Source organism: Camelina sativa, chromosome 18, assembly GCF_030686135.1.
Source record: "Camelina sativa cultivar CO46 ecotype springtype chromosome 18, ASM3068613v1".
Lineage (NCBI taxonomy): Eukaryota > Viridiplantae > Streptophyta > Magnoliopsida > Brassicales > Brassicaceae > Camelina > Camelina sativa.
Window position 1 is genome coordinate 9,577,690 of NC_141897.1, and position 16,439 is coordinate 9,594,128.

General features: G+C 38.3%; 2 protein-coding genes across 3 annotated transcripts; one reads left to right on the top strand and one right to left on the bottom strand.

Annotated features, from left to right (window-relative positions):
* Positions 1-1,302: 1,302 nt before the first annotated feature.
* Positions 1,303-3,600, bottom strand: LOC147922725 (uncharacterized). Its single transcript, XM_087497765.1, has 4 exons — positions 3,099-3,600; positions 2,869-3,047; positions 2,592-2,784; positions 1,303-1,982 (listed from the first exon to the last, which is right to left on the bottom strand). Exons 1-4 carry the CDS (start codon positions 3,598-3,600, stop codon positions 1,303-1,305), a joined length of 1,554 nt encoding a protein of 517 aa, XP_087353891.1.
* Positions 3,601-7,570: 3,970 nt separating this feature from the next.
* Positions 7,571-10,936, top strand: LOC104773827 (proline--tRNA ligase, chloroplastic/mitochondrial). Of its 2 annotated transcripts, none has more exons than XM_087499160.1 (11): positions 7,571-8,019; positions 8,117-8,173; positions 8,346-8,456; positions 8,564-8,650; positions 8,741-8,854; positions 8,938-9,144; positions 9,342-9,479; positions 9,693-9,854; positions 9,946-10,145; positions 10,237-10,468; positions 10,624-10,936. In XM_087499160.1, exons 1-10 carry the CDS (start codon positions 7,687-7,689, stop codon positions 10,460-10,462), a joined length of 1,635 nt encoding a protein of 544 aa, XP_087355286.1. In that variant the 5' UTR covers positions 7,571-7,686; the 3' UTR covers positions 10,463-10,468; positions 10,624-10,936. The 2 variants fall into 2 exon arrangements, with proteins under 2 accessions (XP_087355286.1, XP_010496793.1); XM_010498491.2 differs by having other exon boundaries at positions 10,629-10,936.
* The last annotated feature ends 5,503 nt before the right edge of the window (positions 10,937-16,439 follow it).

Here is a 16,439-nt window from a genome sequence, read left to right on the forward strand (position 1 = left end):
CGGCTCGGTCAACTCGACCAGTGCTCGGTCGAGTCCATGGTCGAGCTGGCTTCTCTCGTGCACACTCCACTCGGTCGAGTCCATCTACCCACTCGGTCAAGTGCTTGGTCGAGTTGGACTCTGGACCTTGGTTCTTCAGCCTTAACTCTCTTGCTTTCCCTTCAAGATTGCTTCACTTCTCCTCAGGATTGTTTCCGTGCACCTTAAGCTCCAAAATCACCTGTTTATGCATGAAAAGATGCAAATGCAATGCAACTAAACTCTAATGCATGATTAGTCCTAAAGCTACACAATAATGATGAAAATGGCTAGCAAAAGATGCAAAAGATGTGAATAAACTAAGGGAAAACATGGTAAAATATATGAACATCAATAACATAGATCAGGTCGTGTGATAGTAAGGTAAATCAACTTACCTACAAAACGCCTGTATCGCGTCACATCATCATATGGTGCATCCAATGGATCAAGCGGGGCCTCTTGTCCGATGGTCCTCTTGTGCGCCTCCTTTCGCTTGGCCTGGTAACAGTCTTCAAGTGGTGTAGGGGCCGGTTTTACACCAAGTTTACCTGTCTCACTTAAAAGATCAAGAGCGTATTTCCTTTGAGACAGAAACAATCCCTCCAAGGAGCGATATATCTCAATGCCAAGAAAATATTTCAGCTCACCAAGGTATTTAATATCAAATTGAGAATGAAGAAAGGATTTTATTTCCTTAATACCGTCCTTATCGTCACCGGAGACAATAATATCATCAACATAGATAAGGACCACGACGAGACCACCGGTGGTGCAGCAAGAGAAGAGAGTATGATCAGCTTCAGAACGATGAAAACCATGACTCCGAAGAGTGGAGCTGAGCTTGTGATACCAGGCATGGGGAGACTGTTTCAGGCCATAGATGGCCTTGCGTAGACGGAGAACCTTGCTTGGAGCGACTGTGTCTTCGAGGCCAGGAGGTGGACGCATGTAAACTTCATCCTCAAGCTCCCCCTGAAGAAAGGCGTTCTTGACATCCAATTGCCAAAGATCCCAAGACAAATTGGTGGCCAAGGAGAGGATAACTCGAACAGTGTGAAGTTTGGCGACCGGAGCAAAGGTGTCCGTGTAGTCGGTTCCATACGTTTGAGTGAACCCCCAAGCCACCAGGCGAGCTTTGTGACGCTCAATATCACCGTTACTCAAGAATTTTATAGTAAAGACCCATTTAGAACTGACAGCCTTCTTGCCTTTAGGGAGGTCCGCTTCGTCCCACGTATGGTTCCGGACCATAGCGCCAGTTTCATCCGCCACGGCATCAACCTACACTTGGTGTTCTTTTGCTTCATCATACGTCTGAGGAATGAAATGGTCATCAAGTCGGCCTAGGAAGGCTGCATGATCAGGAGGAAACAGGGCAAGTGAACAAACAGCCTGAATTGGATGAGCGACCGCTTGATTGTTGAAGTAGACGCGCTTATTTTTCCAAGTAGATGGGTGAAACTTGAGGCGTTCACTTCTCCGAGGTACCGAGGTTGGCTGGGGATCAGTGGTTGTGGTCGTATGGTCGGTTGTTGTGGCCAGCTTATCTTCTGGTGTAGTGGTGGGTACATCGGTTATTGGTACAGGTTCAGATGCAAAGATGTCCTCCATCGGTTGAGATGGAACATCCTCATGAACATCAATGTTCCCTGGTTGGGATTCACTAGGAGCCGATGAGGAGGCTGGGGAGAACTGCGTCGGATCAGGAGGTGTAGTGAGACCAAGGTGATTGAGAAGAAAGCGTAAGTTGGTGGCCCGGTCCGAAGGAGAGTTAGAGAGGTCCTTCAAGCTGTCCCAATCTTTCTGTTCATAGTAACCTTGACCTTCAAGAAATTTCACATCCTTAGAGATAAGAGTACGGCCAGTGGAGGGGTCATAGCACTTATACCCCTTTTGGCTTGACGAGTAGCCTATAAACATGCATCTAGTGCTCTTGGCATCGAGCTTACTCCTTTGTTCACCTGGGATAAGAACAAAACATACGCAACCAAATACACGTAAGTGCGTAAGAGAGGGTTTAACCTTGTTCAGTACCTCATATGGAGACATGTCTTGTAAGACTTTTGTTGGTGTCCTATTGATTAAATAACACGCCGTCATCACGGCATCACCCCAAAACCGTTTGGTGACATTGGTATGGAACATCATCGATCTTTCCACCTCCATGAGATGTCGATTTTTCCTTTCAGCTACACCATTTTGTTGGGGCGTGTAGGGACAACTTGTTTGTTGGAGTATGCCATGCTTTGCTAAATGTTCTTTGAGTTTGTGACTTGTGTATTCTCCTCCATTATCTGATCTTAGTACCTTTATTTTAGCATTAAAGTGATTAGTCACATAATTTTGAAAGTTAACAAAGGCATCATAGACTCTATCTTTGGAAGGTAACAATGTAAGCCATGTGTACTTAAATTTTTCATCAATAAAAGTCACAAAATACTTGTTATTATCTCTAGTTAGACAAGGAGAAGTCCACACATCAGAATGCACTAAATCAAAGCAATGTTCATAGATAGTAGTAGATTTAGGAAAAATAGACTTGCAATGTTTTCCAAGAATACAAGACTCACAACTTGAATTATCAAAGGAAACATTAGGCACGATTAATTCAAATGCTCTAGAGTGAGGATGGCCTAGTCTAGCATGCCACACATCACTAGAAATACTACTAAGACTCAATATAAGTGAAAATAATGTAGGTGAATTTGATGAAGCATTCTCTAGGACATAGAGATCTCCTCTAGCATCTCCTTTTCCAAGAATCTTGCCAGTCTCAATATCCTGAAAATGTACACTATTAGGTCCAAAGATAGTATAACAGTTTAAATCAGTAGTTGCTCTTTTAACCGATAAGAGATTAGAGGTGAAGTTAGGCATAAAGAAAGCTTTTGAATTCTTATCAAACAGTTTCAAGTCTCCTATTCCTTTTACTGGTATGCAATCCCCATTAGCAATAATAACATTTCCTAGGGCAGGTTTTATGTTGTGTATGAGACTAGGATTACTTATCATATGGTGAGAAGCTCCTGAATCAACAACAAGAGATTTACTAGGTTTTGAAGCAAGGAAAGAGGTACCGGATTCCTTTAGTGCGTTGATGGATCTGATAAGAGCCTCCAAGTCCGATTTCCTCACAAGATCTCCATAGGAGGCCGCCATGGCCGTAGCTGCTGCGCCTCCTTGGTTCATAGGAACGGTACTGTGACCACTCGCCCCTTCTTGTGAGAGATTTGCCTTGAACTTCGCCGGCTTAAGATGAGGGTGAAGGATCCAACATTTGTCCTTCACATGGCCCCTTTTCTTACAGTGGTCGCACACCACCACTTTCCTATCCTCATGCTTGTAGACTCCTTTGTTGGCGGTGAGTAGCTCTTCCTTGCCGCTGAAGAGACCAAGCGAGCCTTGTTCTTTCTGAACTTGAGAGCACACATCTTCGAGTGTTGGGAGCTTATCACTTCTAAGTATGTGTTTAATGAGGTCGTTAAATGCCGGATTGAGAGTTAGGAGGAGGCCAAACACCTTATCTTGCTCTTTCCTCTCATTCAGGATAGCCGGATCGATGGTACTTGGTCGGAGCATCTCTAGTTCGGCCCATAAGGACCTAAACTTCCCAAAATGCTTCGTGAACTCCAAGTCTTCTTGGTGGAGACTGTTGATAGCCTTCTTGACTTCAAATACTCGAGTCAAGTTGGTTACGTTCCCATAAACGTTCGCAAGTGTCTCCCACAACTCCTTGGCAGTCTCACATAGGAGTATGCTTCAAGGATAGGAGCGTCCAGCGAGTTTTGAAGAATGGCAAGCACGGTCTGATCTTCTTGGAACCACTTGACTTCCCTCTCAAGATCAGCCTCCTTGTCTTCTTCCTTTTTTTCTTTACCGCCTTCCTTAATGGTCTTCTTGGGGAGTTGGTCTGTCTCGACATGGATCCAGAGTCCTCGCCCACTAAGTGCGGTCTTTGTGGTTAGTTTCCACAATAAGTAGTTTGAGCCCTTGAGTACTACCGGAGTTACAATAGGCTTTGTGGTGTCCATAGCAAGGAGTATTGAGTATTGAGGCGAGTTAGTGTAGAGAGTATATTAGCGAGTGAGCGTAGAGAGTGTAAGGAGTATCTAGAGATTAAGAATAGAGTAGAATAGACTTAAGAAGAGGAAGTTTAGAATGTCATAGATCGAGAAACTTGCTCTGATACCATGTTAGACTTAAGCGGAAGTGAAGGAATGAACATGAAGAGAGAATCGACAAAGAGAATTGTATTCCATAAGTGTTATTGTTACAATGTAGTCTAATGTCTTTAAATATCAAGGGAGACTAGGGTTTTCCCTTCTACACTCGACAACTAGGTGATAGGGACATAGAGAGAGAGAATAAGCAGATCCCAATGGTGAAAGTGACTTGTCTTGGTCTCCTAACATGAAGCAACCCGTGACCTTATCCATTAACGGCTACAAGGGGACTTCGAGATCCTTCTCTTGGGCTTTCACATATGGTAAGGCCTCATCTCTACTCCATACGTCGATGATATCCGACCTTATTGAACACACGTACGGACGGTCCTCATTGGACACATGTACGGACGACCGTATGGACGGCCGTACGGACATAGCTAGAACATGATCAATACCAAATTCATCCCAAACTCTTACTGTTAGTCAAATGCATTGGATTGTCACACATTCTGAACGTAGAAACAGTAACAAAGCTGTTTATTGCTTCGAATCAATGTTTTCTCGGTTTTAGCCTGTTTCGGGACAAAATGGGTAAAAGTGGTGTCTAAACACTCCAAATTCAACCCGAACTCTTATAATTAGTAAAATGCATTGGATTGTTACATATTTTGACCCTAGAAAGAGTAACATAGTTGTTTACTGCTTCGAATCAATGTTTTCTCTCGGGTTTAGCCTGTTTTCTCTGTTTTAGCCGACACCTTTGTAGAAACCAACACATTTTCTTCGGTCCCACGAACACCAGATATGAATGTTCTTTGATGTCGATGGATCTTCAAGACGAAACTCAATGCAGATGGTAGCTTGGACAAACTTCGAGCTCGACTTGTAGCTAAGGGATATGATCAAGAGGAAGGGGTTGATTTCCTTGAAACATATAGCCCGGTGGTTCGCACTACAACAGTCCGACTTGTTCTTCATGGGGCAATAGTTAACAAATGGCCACTTATGCAACTTGATGTGAAGAATGTGTTTCTTCATGGAGATTTAACAGAAACGGTCTACATGCAACAACCTCCTGGATTTCTTGATGATGTCAATCCTTCTCATGTCTGGAAACTCCACAAAGCAGTCTATGGCCTCAAGCAAGCCCCTCGTGCATGGTTTGACAAATTCATTAAGTTCCTTTTATAATTTGGCTTTAAATGCAACTTAAAAGACCCTTCTCTCTTTGTCTACAACAGAGACAATGATCTTATTGTCTTACTCCTCTATGTGGATGATATGGTACTGACTGGAAGTAATCCTACTCTGGTTGACAAACTCCTTGAATCTCTCAGTGAGGAATTTCGTATGAAAGATCTGGGCAAATTAAGCTATTTTCTTGGGATACAAGCTCATCACTATCCAGATGGTATGTTCCTAAATCAACACAAATATGCAGAGGACCTTCTTGTTGCAGCTGGGATGACTGATTGTCCACCTGCTCCCACACCATTACCTACTGAACAACAAAAGGTCAAGGGTCAAGAAGAACTGTTTGATCAACCAACCTTTTTTCGCAGTCTAGTAGGTAAACTGCAGTATCTCACTCTGGCTAGACCGGATATCTAATTTGCAGTTAATTTGGTCTGCCAGAGGATGCACTCTCCAACGGTAACTGATTTCAGTCTGCCGAAACGTGTAATCCGATACATCAAAGGTACCATCGATCATGGTCTCTCCTTCACTCATAACACTGACTCTACTCTGCGAACATACAGTGAAAGTGATTGGGGTGGATGCCAAACCACTAGTCGTTCAACTGGAGGGTTTTGTACCTTTCTTGGTACCAACATTATCTCGTGGTCGGCTAAGCGTCAAACCTCAGTCTCTCGGAGCTCAACCGAAGCAGAATATCGGTGCCTTTCTGACACAGCTGCTGAAGTGAACTGACTACGTGATTTGGTATGGTTATTCATAAGTAAATTACACAAAATAGATTTTAATTGAAAACATTTTTATTTTCTTTTCCAAATGATCAACCATGAAACAACATATAAAAAAAGATGGTTTTTTGTGAAAGCTAAATTAATTTTAAATAATTAAAACTATAAAAGCATGGGTTTCTTGAGAGTTTTCTAAAATTGTTAGTTTTTTATTTTTTTCTATATTTAAAATTCATAGTTTACCAAATGACTTAAATATATCATTGTGGATCCAGGTAAATAATAATTAATATTATTGCTTAAAAGCTAGAAAAAAATCCAAATTTTTACTTATTGATAATTTAAATAGTACGAATATTATGATAACAACTAACCAGTACAAGATGGAAGGAGAATTATACAAAAAACAAAAAATATGTGCACGCATTATTCATTCACTTTCACCCAAACATATATATATATATATATATATATATATATATATATATATATATATTCCCATTATTAGAGCTGGACACAGGACGGGTACCTTTGAATTTTCTCATACCCTTTACCCGACCTGGCCCTAACGAGTAATAGAAAAAAATTACTCGTACTCGACCCTTAAATAACGGGTATCCGGTAAAAAATAGTTGACTCTTTAAATACCTGACCCATTACTTCTACCCGGAATAACGAGTACCCTGTAAAAAAAATCAATAATCGCAATAATAATTTCATATTCCGAGAGCCGAAAAAGGAAAAATACATAAATATATGCAACATATAGTTCAAAAAACTATAAAATTACAAACTTTAAAATAAAAGTAAGATATAATTCAATTGAACGTAGTATATATCATTTCAATTAGGCTAAATTGAACTTAAGTTTTAACTTTAACTCTATAGTATATTTATAAATTAATAATAAATAATAATAATACAAAATATTAAAGGGTATTAATGGGTCAGGTAACAAAAGGACGAGTAACGAGACGAGTATTGAAAATTAAACTAATATCCTATACTCGTCCCTTACTCACGGGTAATATAATTATAATACCCTTCACTCGACCCTAAAGTTGCGGGTACTGAGTAAGAGCCGAATAACGGGTCGAATACGGGTAACGAGTATTAGTGCCCAGGCCTACCCATCATCCCATGTTTCTTTTTATTCTCATCTCCATATTTTTTTTCCAAGGTATTCAGAAACAATAGCTGGGCCATTCAGGTTGAGATTTAAAAACCTTTTTGAAATATGAGAAATATGTGTTGTGAAATAAAGAATCCTACGCCTTTGTTTTCTTTTGCACAAAATTCTAGTGGTTGGTACTCTCTTCCACTTTTTATTCGTTTTTTCCCAAAATGGTTCACCGTCTAAAAAAAGACCTTTGAGAGTCATCTCTCTATTTAGTAATACTCATCATTCGAAAGAGGCTTATTGGGCTTATAGGTCCACTTAAAAAGCTGAATGGGCTTATCCACACATGAGTTTGCGAGGACTGAGAGAAGAAAGTTTTCACAGTCATCATCATCTCCAAAGAGAAGAGAAGAAAACAAAAAAACCTCACAAAACTTCTCCGCAAAGTAGATAAATGGTGGCGTGTCTGAGAGTCCCTTCACTCACTTCCCTTCTATTTCCCGCCACAACTCGTTACCCAGCTTCTCTCCGTCGAACCGTATATCTACGGAACAGACGACCTCTCTCTGGATTCGCGACGGCGCCGAGTGGTACTACTGCTTCGACGGAGACTAAGTCGGCGGAGGTTGACCGGCTTAAGTCTGACCGAGCCGTTACGCCTCGCACAAAGGACTTCAATGCTTGGTACCTTGATGTTATAGGTAGTGCTGAGCTCGCCGATTATGGTCCTGTTCGTGGTACTATGGTTATTCGTCCTTACGGTTACGCGATCTGGGAAGCGATTCAGGTTAGTTGATTCAAATTGATTTTGAAATGTTAATTGATGTTTGTTTTGAATTGCTTGAGATTTTTTTTTTGTTGTTGTGATTGTTGTTGATTTGCAGGAGTATTTGAATGTGAAGTTCAAAGAGACTGGCCATAGCAACATGTACTTCCCACAGGTATCAGTTTGAAGCTGGAATTAAGAAATGTGTTTGTGTTCTTGATGAATTATATAGATTAACCATATTTGAAGTTTATTTTCTTTTAGTTGTTATTGTCATCATTGCTCTATTCTTATGTTTTGATGTTGCATTGGGGGGTTTATAGTGATGATCTTGGTGTTTTGTGCAGTTTATACCATACTCGTTTATTGAGAAAGAAGCTTCACACGTTGAGGGATTTAGTCCTGAACTAGCTCTTGTCACTGTAGGAGGAGGAAAAGAACTTGAGGAGAAGCTTGTGGTAGGCATTTTTCCGGTGTTACTATGTTTTTACCACTAAGCTAGAGTTGTGAAAGTTCATTACCTAAGTTTTGGCTTTGATTGTGGCATTTGTTGAGGTTGTGGCAGGTTCGGCCTACTAGTGAAACCATAGTGAATCACATGTTTACTCAGTGGATTCACAGCTATCGTGATCTTCCTCTCATGATCAATCAGGTATGGATAGACATCCAAATTGTTCATCATTTTTTAAAATTAAAAAATCTGGCACTTATCACTTTTCCGGGTTACATTTCTTCTTTTTAGTGGGCTAATGTCACTAGATGGGAGATGCGGACAAAACCATTTATTAGGACTCTTGAATTTCTTTGGCAAGAGGGTCATACTGCTCATGCCACTCCTGAGGAGGCAGAAAAGGAGGTTTGTTCTCTATTTTGTTATCGTCAACTGTGGAGTCGGTTTTTGGTACTCTCTTGTGACAATTCTTTAGTGTTGTATTGCAGGCAAAACAAATGATCGAAATCTACACCCGATTTGCTTTTGAGCAAACTGCAATACCTGTTATTCCAGGTCGAAAATCAAAATTAGAAACTTTTGCTGGTGCTGATATAACCTATACTATTGAGGCTATGATGGGAGATCGGAAGGCTCTGCAGGCTGGTACCAGCCACAATTTAGGGCAGAACTTTTCTCGTGCCTTTGGAACTCAGGTACATACATAACTACTAATCTTAAGAAGTATGTCATGCACGGATATTTGAATTTGTTTGGAGTTTAGTTCTCTCATCTTTATTTAATGACGACTGCATAAGTTCCTATTAGTCCATTTCTGCTTTGTTTTGTCACATTTGTGGTTTTGCTACTACATCTTGAAAGAATTTTTAAGTGACGTATATGACCATGCCAGTTTGCAGATGAGAATGGAGAAAGGCAACATGTGTGGCAGACATCATGGGCAGTGAGTACACGTTTTGTCGGTGGCATTATTATGACTCACGGAGATGACACTGGTCTTATGCTTCCCCCCAAGATAGCTCCAATACAGGTTCATCTTCTATTCGTTTGGGAATTTCTTAAGCAGTTTCCTTTGCTTATATCTGTACTTCCATTCGTTGGCTAAGGAGGATTAGTTTTAGGAAGGGGTCAGGAACAGTAGTTATTTTCTTTAGCAAAAATGATAGTTGTTATACTAGTAACTCAGTTGGTTGGAAGTGATGATCTAGAGTTGAGATTAATATTCTCTTTTCTTCTTTTTAAGGTAGTAATTGTACCTATTTGGAAGAAGGACAATGAGAAAACAGGAGTTCTCAGTGCTGCATCATCAGTCAAGGAAGCTCTGCAAACTGCTGGGTTTAGAGTTAAACTTGATGACACAGATCAACGAACTCCGGGATGGAAGTTCAATTTCTGGGAAATGAAGGTTCGTTACTCTCTTAAACACTATAATAATTTTCTGGGGTGATAAAAATTTCATAATAGTTCAAGTTCTAAAAGTTTTATTCGTTTTGCAGGGAATTCCTCTAAGGATTGAAATTGGTCCACGCGATGTATCTAGTAACAGTGTTGTTGTCTCAAGGAGGGATATACCAGGAAAGGCAGGAAAAGTTTTTGGAATATCAATGGAGGCATCAACGTTAGTGGCCTATGTAAAAGAGAAGTTGGATGAGATCCAATCATCGCTTCTAGAAAAGGCGGTATCATTCAGGGACAGGTACTGTTTTTGTTATATTTTCTCCCACAGACGTTTTCCATGAGTTTGCAGCATTACTAGCATACGCTCACATTTTGATATGATTATGCAGTAACATTGTGGATGTGAACTCATACGATGAGCTCAAAGAGGCAATATCTTCAGGGAAATGGGCAAGAGGTCCTTGGTCAGCCAGTGACGCGGATGAACAAAGGGTAAAAGAAGAAACCGGAGCAACCATTCGTTGTTACCCGTTTGAACAGCCGAAAGGGACTAAAACATGCCTAATGACTGGAAATCCAGCAGAAGAAGTTGCAATCTTTGCCAAGTCTTACTAAAGAAAGGTCCTTTCACTATCACACATTTCTCCAATCATATCAAATTCTCCCTTTATTGAAAAAAGGAAAGGTCCAAAAGTGACATTAGATTCTATTTCCATGGCTACTGGAGTGGAGTTATTGTAGTCCTTTGGTCTGATCTGTGGACCCCTCTCTTATAGTACAGAATAAAATGCTACTTTGGTCGGGAGATTCTTTTGATGAAAAGCCGAGGACAAACACATCCGTATAGAGGAAATTCTCTAGAGGCTTTCTCTTCTTTCTTTCATTCAGTTTGTTTTGTTTCGCAATTGCAATATAACATTAGTATTATTGTCTGCATCTTAAAAAGTTTAATGTGGAAAACAAAAAAGAAAAACTGTGGAAAAGAAAAAGAAAAGCTTCATATTCTGTAAAAAAAAATTGAATCATTTTGATTGGTGATTAAAAGTTGTGATAGAAGATATGATAATAAATTCTGTTTTTGAGTTTAAACTACTCATTTTACCACCATTCGATATGGTCTCTCTGGTACTCTTAAGGTCCTTCCAATATTTGATTGTTTTTTGTTATATATACAGTTCGCTTTAATAAATTTTGATTTAAACTGTTTTACTTAAACCACGATGACATTTTTATTTGGTTGCTTGATTGTTTACTTTTATAACCTTTGTATTTATCAAAATCATGGTAATATTCTTATTAGACTATTGAATATGTTCCAGTGTTTTATCAAAATATTAATTACATCTTTTTCATTAAAATCTAGGGTACATGTAAACTCATTAGGTAGTATTTTGTCAAATTGGAAAGTAAAATTACAATGGCTTTCCTTTGTTTTTATCGTATACGAGATAATGACCCGCAATACACCCCAAGGCAATTTTTTTTCTTGATTTTTTTTGTTAATGTATTATTTTAATATTAATTTTGCTAATGTAATCTTTTGTTAATTTTAGTGATTTAGTATATAATTCTTGGTATACCGCACAACAATTTTTGTTTAATACAATATTAATTAAATCAGTTTGATTCAAGATATTTATATTGGTATTGTTAAAATAGTAAGAAGCAGAAGAAGCAGAAGAAGATGGCCACTCGACCAGCAGTCGACCGAGCACGTGGTCGAGTTGACCGAGCCGCCCTCCTATTTTGTCTTTTAGCATTTTTAGGGCTACGCTTCCTTTTGCTATATAAGTCTTGTATCCTGTAGCCACCAAAAAGGGAGAGATTTTTAGAGTACAATATTCTAGACCTAGTATTTACCCTTTTGGGAATTTTTTTACTTTTGCACTTTCTTTTCCTTAGATTCTCTAGCCACCTTGGAAAACTAAGAAATCTTTGATACTTGTTGGTTCTATAACTTTCTAAGTATTGAGTATTTGAGTTTGATTCCTTCTTCAATATTGTAGATCTCTTACTCATCTATCTAATAATGCAAGTTTCATTGATTTCTGGGTTTATCACTTTGTTCATCATGTTCTGTGATTGTGAGTAGTTGCTTAGGATCTTGAGGATGGATTAGGATAGGTAAAGGCTATGGTTGTTTAGGTTGATCAAGCTTGTTTGTTGCATATCTCTTCTGGCTTAGATAAGCTCTATCCTATCCTTATACTGAGAGGGTGATGATAGATCTCAGGCTTCTTAACATCATACCAATGTTTAAGTTGCTGGATAAGGCTAAGGCTAGAGATTATCATTGAGCATGCTAAGAGGTTAGATGCTTTGTTTGATTTTTGACAATAATGATCTGGGTTTTAATGCCTGCTCTTATATGTAATAGCCAGTGAGAGCTGGGTCTAAGAAGTATCTGAGCTTGATTGTTATTGCCATGAGAATGGATTAACTTGTCTTGGAAGATCATTGTCTAGAGATTAGCTCATTGATTGAGGTTTGTTGGTCAATATAGATAACCATATTTTAAGCCCAGCCCATGAATCCATCCTCAGGACCTTTCTTTGTTTATTGATTTCCTAGTTCAAGTATTGTAGTTTGTTTACTGTTGCTCTGTTTCAATATTTGCTCTGTTTCTTACATCCGTTTACCAACTCGACCATCCACTCGATTGTGCATCGATTGACTGCGTGCTCGAGCTCATCCAAAGTTCTTGTTTTTGTTCTGCATTCACCTATTTCATTTCCTGTCTTGCATCAGTTTATCTTAGTAGCTTTTATAATCTACATCTGATAATCATCATTAGGTTGTTAGTGACAAACATCCTTTATATTTGGCTTGACTTAGATAAGTATTCACATCCTGATTGCTTTCATCACACTCATTTTGGTTTGACATTCTTTATGCTACAACTACATAAGGGTAATTGAAACACCTTGCATCCATCTCCATCATCAATCATCACACATACAAAAGAACAGGTTTCAAACCCGAACTCTTATAATTAGTCAAATGCATTGGATAGTTTCATATTATGACCCTAGAAAGAGTAACATATCTGTTTACTGCTTCGAATCAATGTTTTCTCTCGGTTTTAGCTTGTTTCTCTCTTTAAGCCTGTTTTGGGAAAAACGGGTTTAAATGTTGTCTAAACACTCCAAATTCATCCCGAACTCTTACAGTTAATCAAATGCATTGGATTGTCACACATTCTGACCCTAGAAATAATAACAAATCTGTTTACTGCTTCGCATCAATGTTTTCTCGGTTTTAGCCTCTTTCGGGACAAAATGGGTAAAAGTGGTGTCTAAACACTCCAAATTCAACCCGAAATCTTATAATTAGTCAAATGCATTGGATTGTTTCATATTATGACCCTAGAAAGAGTAACATAGATCTTTACTGCTTCGAATCAACGTTTTCTCTCGGTTTTAGCATGTTTTCTCTGTTTAAGCCTGTTTTGGGATAAAAATGGTTTAAATGATGTCTAACACTCCAAATTCATCCCGAACTCTTACAGTTAGTGAAATGCATTGGATTGTCACACATTCTGACCCTAGAAACAGTAACAAAGCTGTTTACTGCTTCGCATCAATGTTTTCTCGGTTTTAGCCTGTTTCGGGACAAAATAGGTAAAAGTGGTGTCTAAACACTCCAAATTCAACCCGAACTCTTATAATTAGTCAAATGCATTGGATTGTTACATATTTTGACCCTAGAAAGAGTAACTTAGCTGTTTACAGTTTCAAATCAACGTTTTCTCTCGGTTTTAGCCTGTTTTCTCTGTTTAAGCCTGTTTTGGGATAAAATGGGTTTAAGTGTTGTCTAAACACTCCAAATTCATCCCGAACTCTTAAGTTTAGTCACAAATTCATTGGATTGTCACACATTCTGACCCTAGAAACAGTAACAAAGCTGTTTACTGCTTCGCATCAATGTATTCTCGGTTTTAGCGTGTTTAAGGACAAAATGGGTTAAAGTGGTGTCTAAACATTCCAAATTCAACCCGAACTCTTATAATTAGTCAAATACATTGTATTGTTACATATTTTGACCCTAGAAAGAGTAACTTAGCTGTTTACAGTTTCAAATCAACGTTTTCTCTCGGTTTTAGCCTGTTTTCTCTGTTTAAGCATGTTTTGGAATAAAACGGGTTTAAGTGTTGTCTAAAAACTCTAAATTCAATCTGAACTCTTACAGTTAGTCAAATGCATTGGATACTCACACATTCTTATCCTAGAAACAGTAACAAAGCTGTTTACTGCTTCGAATCAATGTTTGCTTGGTTTTAGCCTGTTTCGGGACAAAATGGATAAAAGTAGTGTCTAAACACTCCAAATTCAACCCGAATTCTTATAATTAGTCAAATGAATTGGATTCTCACACATTCTAACCAAAGAAATAGTAACAAAACTTTTTCTACTTCGAATCAATGTTTTCTCGGTTTTAGCCTGTTTCGGAACAAAATGTCTAAACACTCCTAATTCAACCCGAACTCTTATAATTATTCAAATGCATTGGATTTTTACATGTTTTGACCCTACAAAGAGTAACATAGCTGTTTACTGCTTCGAATCAATGTTTTCTCTCGGTTTTAGCATGTTTTCTCTGTTTTAGCCTATTTTGGGACAAAATGGGTAAAACTGGTGTCTAAACACTCCAAATTCAACCCGAACTCTTATAATTATTCAAAAGCATTGGATTGTTACATATTTTGACCCTAGAAATAGTAACATAGCTTTTTACTGCTTTAAATCTATGTTTTCTCTCGGTTTTAGCCTGTTTTCTCAGTTTTAGCCTGTTTCGGGACAAAATGGGTAAAAGTGGTGTCTAAACACTCCAAATTCATCCCGAACTCTTATAATTAGTCAAATGCATTGGATTCTCACACATTCTGACCCTAGAAACAGTAACAAAACTGTTTCTACTTCGAATCAATGTTTTCTCGGTTTTAGCCTATTTCGGGACAAAATGGGTAAAAGTGGTGTCTAAACACTCCTAATTCAACCCGAACTCTTATAATTATTCAAATTCATTGGATTGTTACATATTTTTAACCTAGAAAGAGTAACATAGCTGTTTACTGCTTCGAATCAATGTTTTCTCTCGGTTTTAGCATGTTTTCTCTGTTTTAGCCTATTTTGGGACAAAATGGGTAAAAGTGGGGTCTAAACACTCCAAATTCAACCCGAACTGTTATAATTATTCAAATGCATTGGATTGTTACATATGTTGACCCTAGAAAATGTAACATAGCTGTTTACTGCTTCGAATCAATGTTTTCTCTCGGTTTTAGCCTGTTTTCTCTGTTTAAGTCTATTTTGAGATAAAACGGGTTTAAGTGTTGTCTAAACACTCAGAATTCATCCTGAACTCTTACAATAAGTCAAATGCATTGGATTAGTACACATTCTAACCCTAGAAACAGTAACAAAGCTGTTTATTGCTTCGAATCAATGATTTCTCGGTTTTAGCCTGTTTTGGGACAAAATAGGTAAAAGTGGTGTCTAAACAATCCTAACTCAACCCGAACTCTTATAATTATTCAAATGCATTGGATTGTTACATATTTTGACCCTGGAAAGAGTAACATAGCTGTTTACAGCTTTGAATCAATGTTTTCTCTCGGTTTTAGCCTGTTTTCTCTGTTTAAGCCTGTTTTGGGATAAAACGGGTTTAAGTGTTGTCTAAACACTCCAAATTCATCCCGAACTCTTACAGTTAGTCAAATGCATTGGATTGTCACACATTCTGACCCTAGAAACAGTAACAAAGCTGTTTATTGCTTCGCCTCAATGTTTTCTCAGTTTTAGCCTGTTTCGCGACAAAATGGGTAAAAGTGGTGTCTAAACACTCCAAATTTAACCTGAACTCTTATAATTATTCAAATGCATTGGATTGTTACATATTATGACCCTAGAAAGAGTAACATAGCTGTTTACTACTTCGAATCAACCTTTTCTCTCGGTTTTAGCCTGTTTTCTCTGTTCAAGCATGTTTTGGGATAAAACGGGTCTAAATGTTGTCTAAACACTCCAAATTCATCCTGAACTCTTACAGTTAGTCAAATGCATTGGATTGTCACACATTATGACCCTAGAAACAGTAAAAAATCTGTTTACTGCTTCGCATCAACGTTTTCTCGGTTTTAGCCTTTTTCGGGACAAAATGGGTTAAAGTGGTGTCTAAACACTCCTAATTCAACTCGAACTCTTATAATTAGTCAAATGCAAAGCATTGTTACATATTTTGACCCTAGAAAGAGTAACATAGCTGTTTACTGCATCAAATTAATGTTTTCTCTCGGTTTTAGCATGTTTTCTCTGTTTTAGCATATTTCGGGACAAAATGGGTAAAAGTGGTGTCTAAACACTCCAAATTCAACCCGAACTCTTATAATTAGTCAAATACATTGGATTGTTACATATTTTGACCCTAGAAAGAGTAACATAGCTGTTTACTGCTTTGAATCAATGTATTCTCTCGGTTTTAGCCTGTTTTCTCTGTTTAAGCATGTTTTAGGATAAAATGGGTTTAAGTATTGTCTAAACACTCCAAATTCATCCCGAACTCTTAAGTTTAGTAACAAATTCATTGGATTGTC

Excerpts from the sequence above, each read along its gene's own strand:
- LOC147922725 (XM_087497765.1), bottom strand. The coding sequence starts at position 3,600 with ATGCTCCGACCAAGTACCATCGATCCGGCTATCCTGAATGAGAGGAAA. Across the intron at positions 3,048-3,098 it reads CAACGCACTAAAGGAATCCG|GAGCTTCTCACCATATGATA; the intron begins GTACCTCTTTCC and ends TTGTTGATTCAG. Across the intron at positions 1,983-2,591 it reads TTCCTTTGATAATTCAAGTT|GTGAACAAAGGAGTAAGCTC; the intron begins GTGAGTCTTGTA and ends TTCTTATCCCAG.
- LOC104773827 (XM_087499160.1), top strand. The coding sequence starts at position 7,687 with ATGGTGGCGTGTCTGAGAGTCCCTTCACTCACTTCCCTTCTATTTCCC. Across the intron at positions 8,174-8,345 it reads GCAACATGTACTTCCCACAG|TTTATACCATACTCGTTTAT; the intron begins GTATCAGTTTGA and ends TGTTTTGTGCAG. Across the intron at positions 10,146-10,236 it reads GCGGTATCATTCAGGGACAG|TAACATTGTGGATGTGAACT; the intron begins GTACTGTTTTTG and ends ATGATTATGCAG.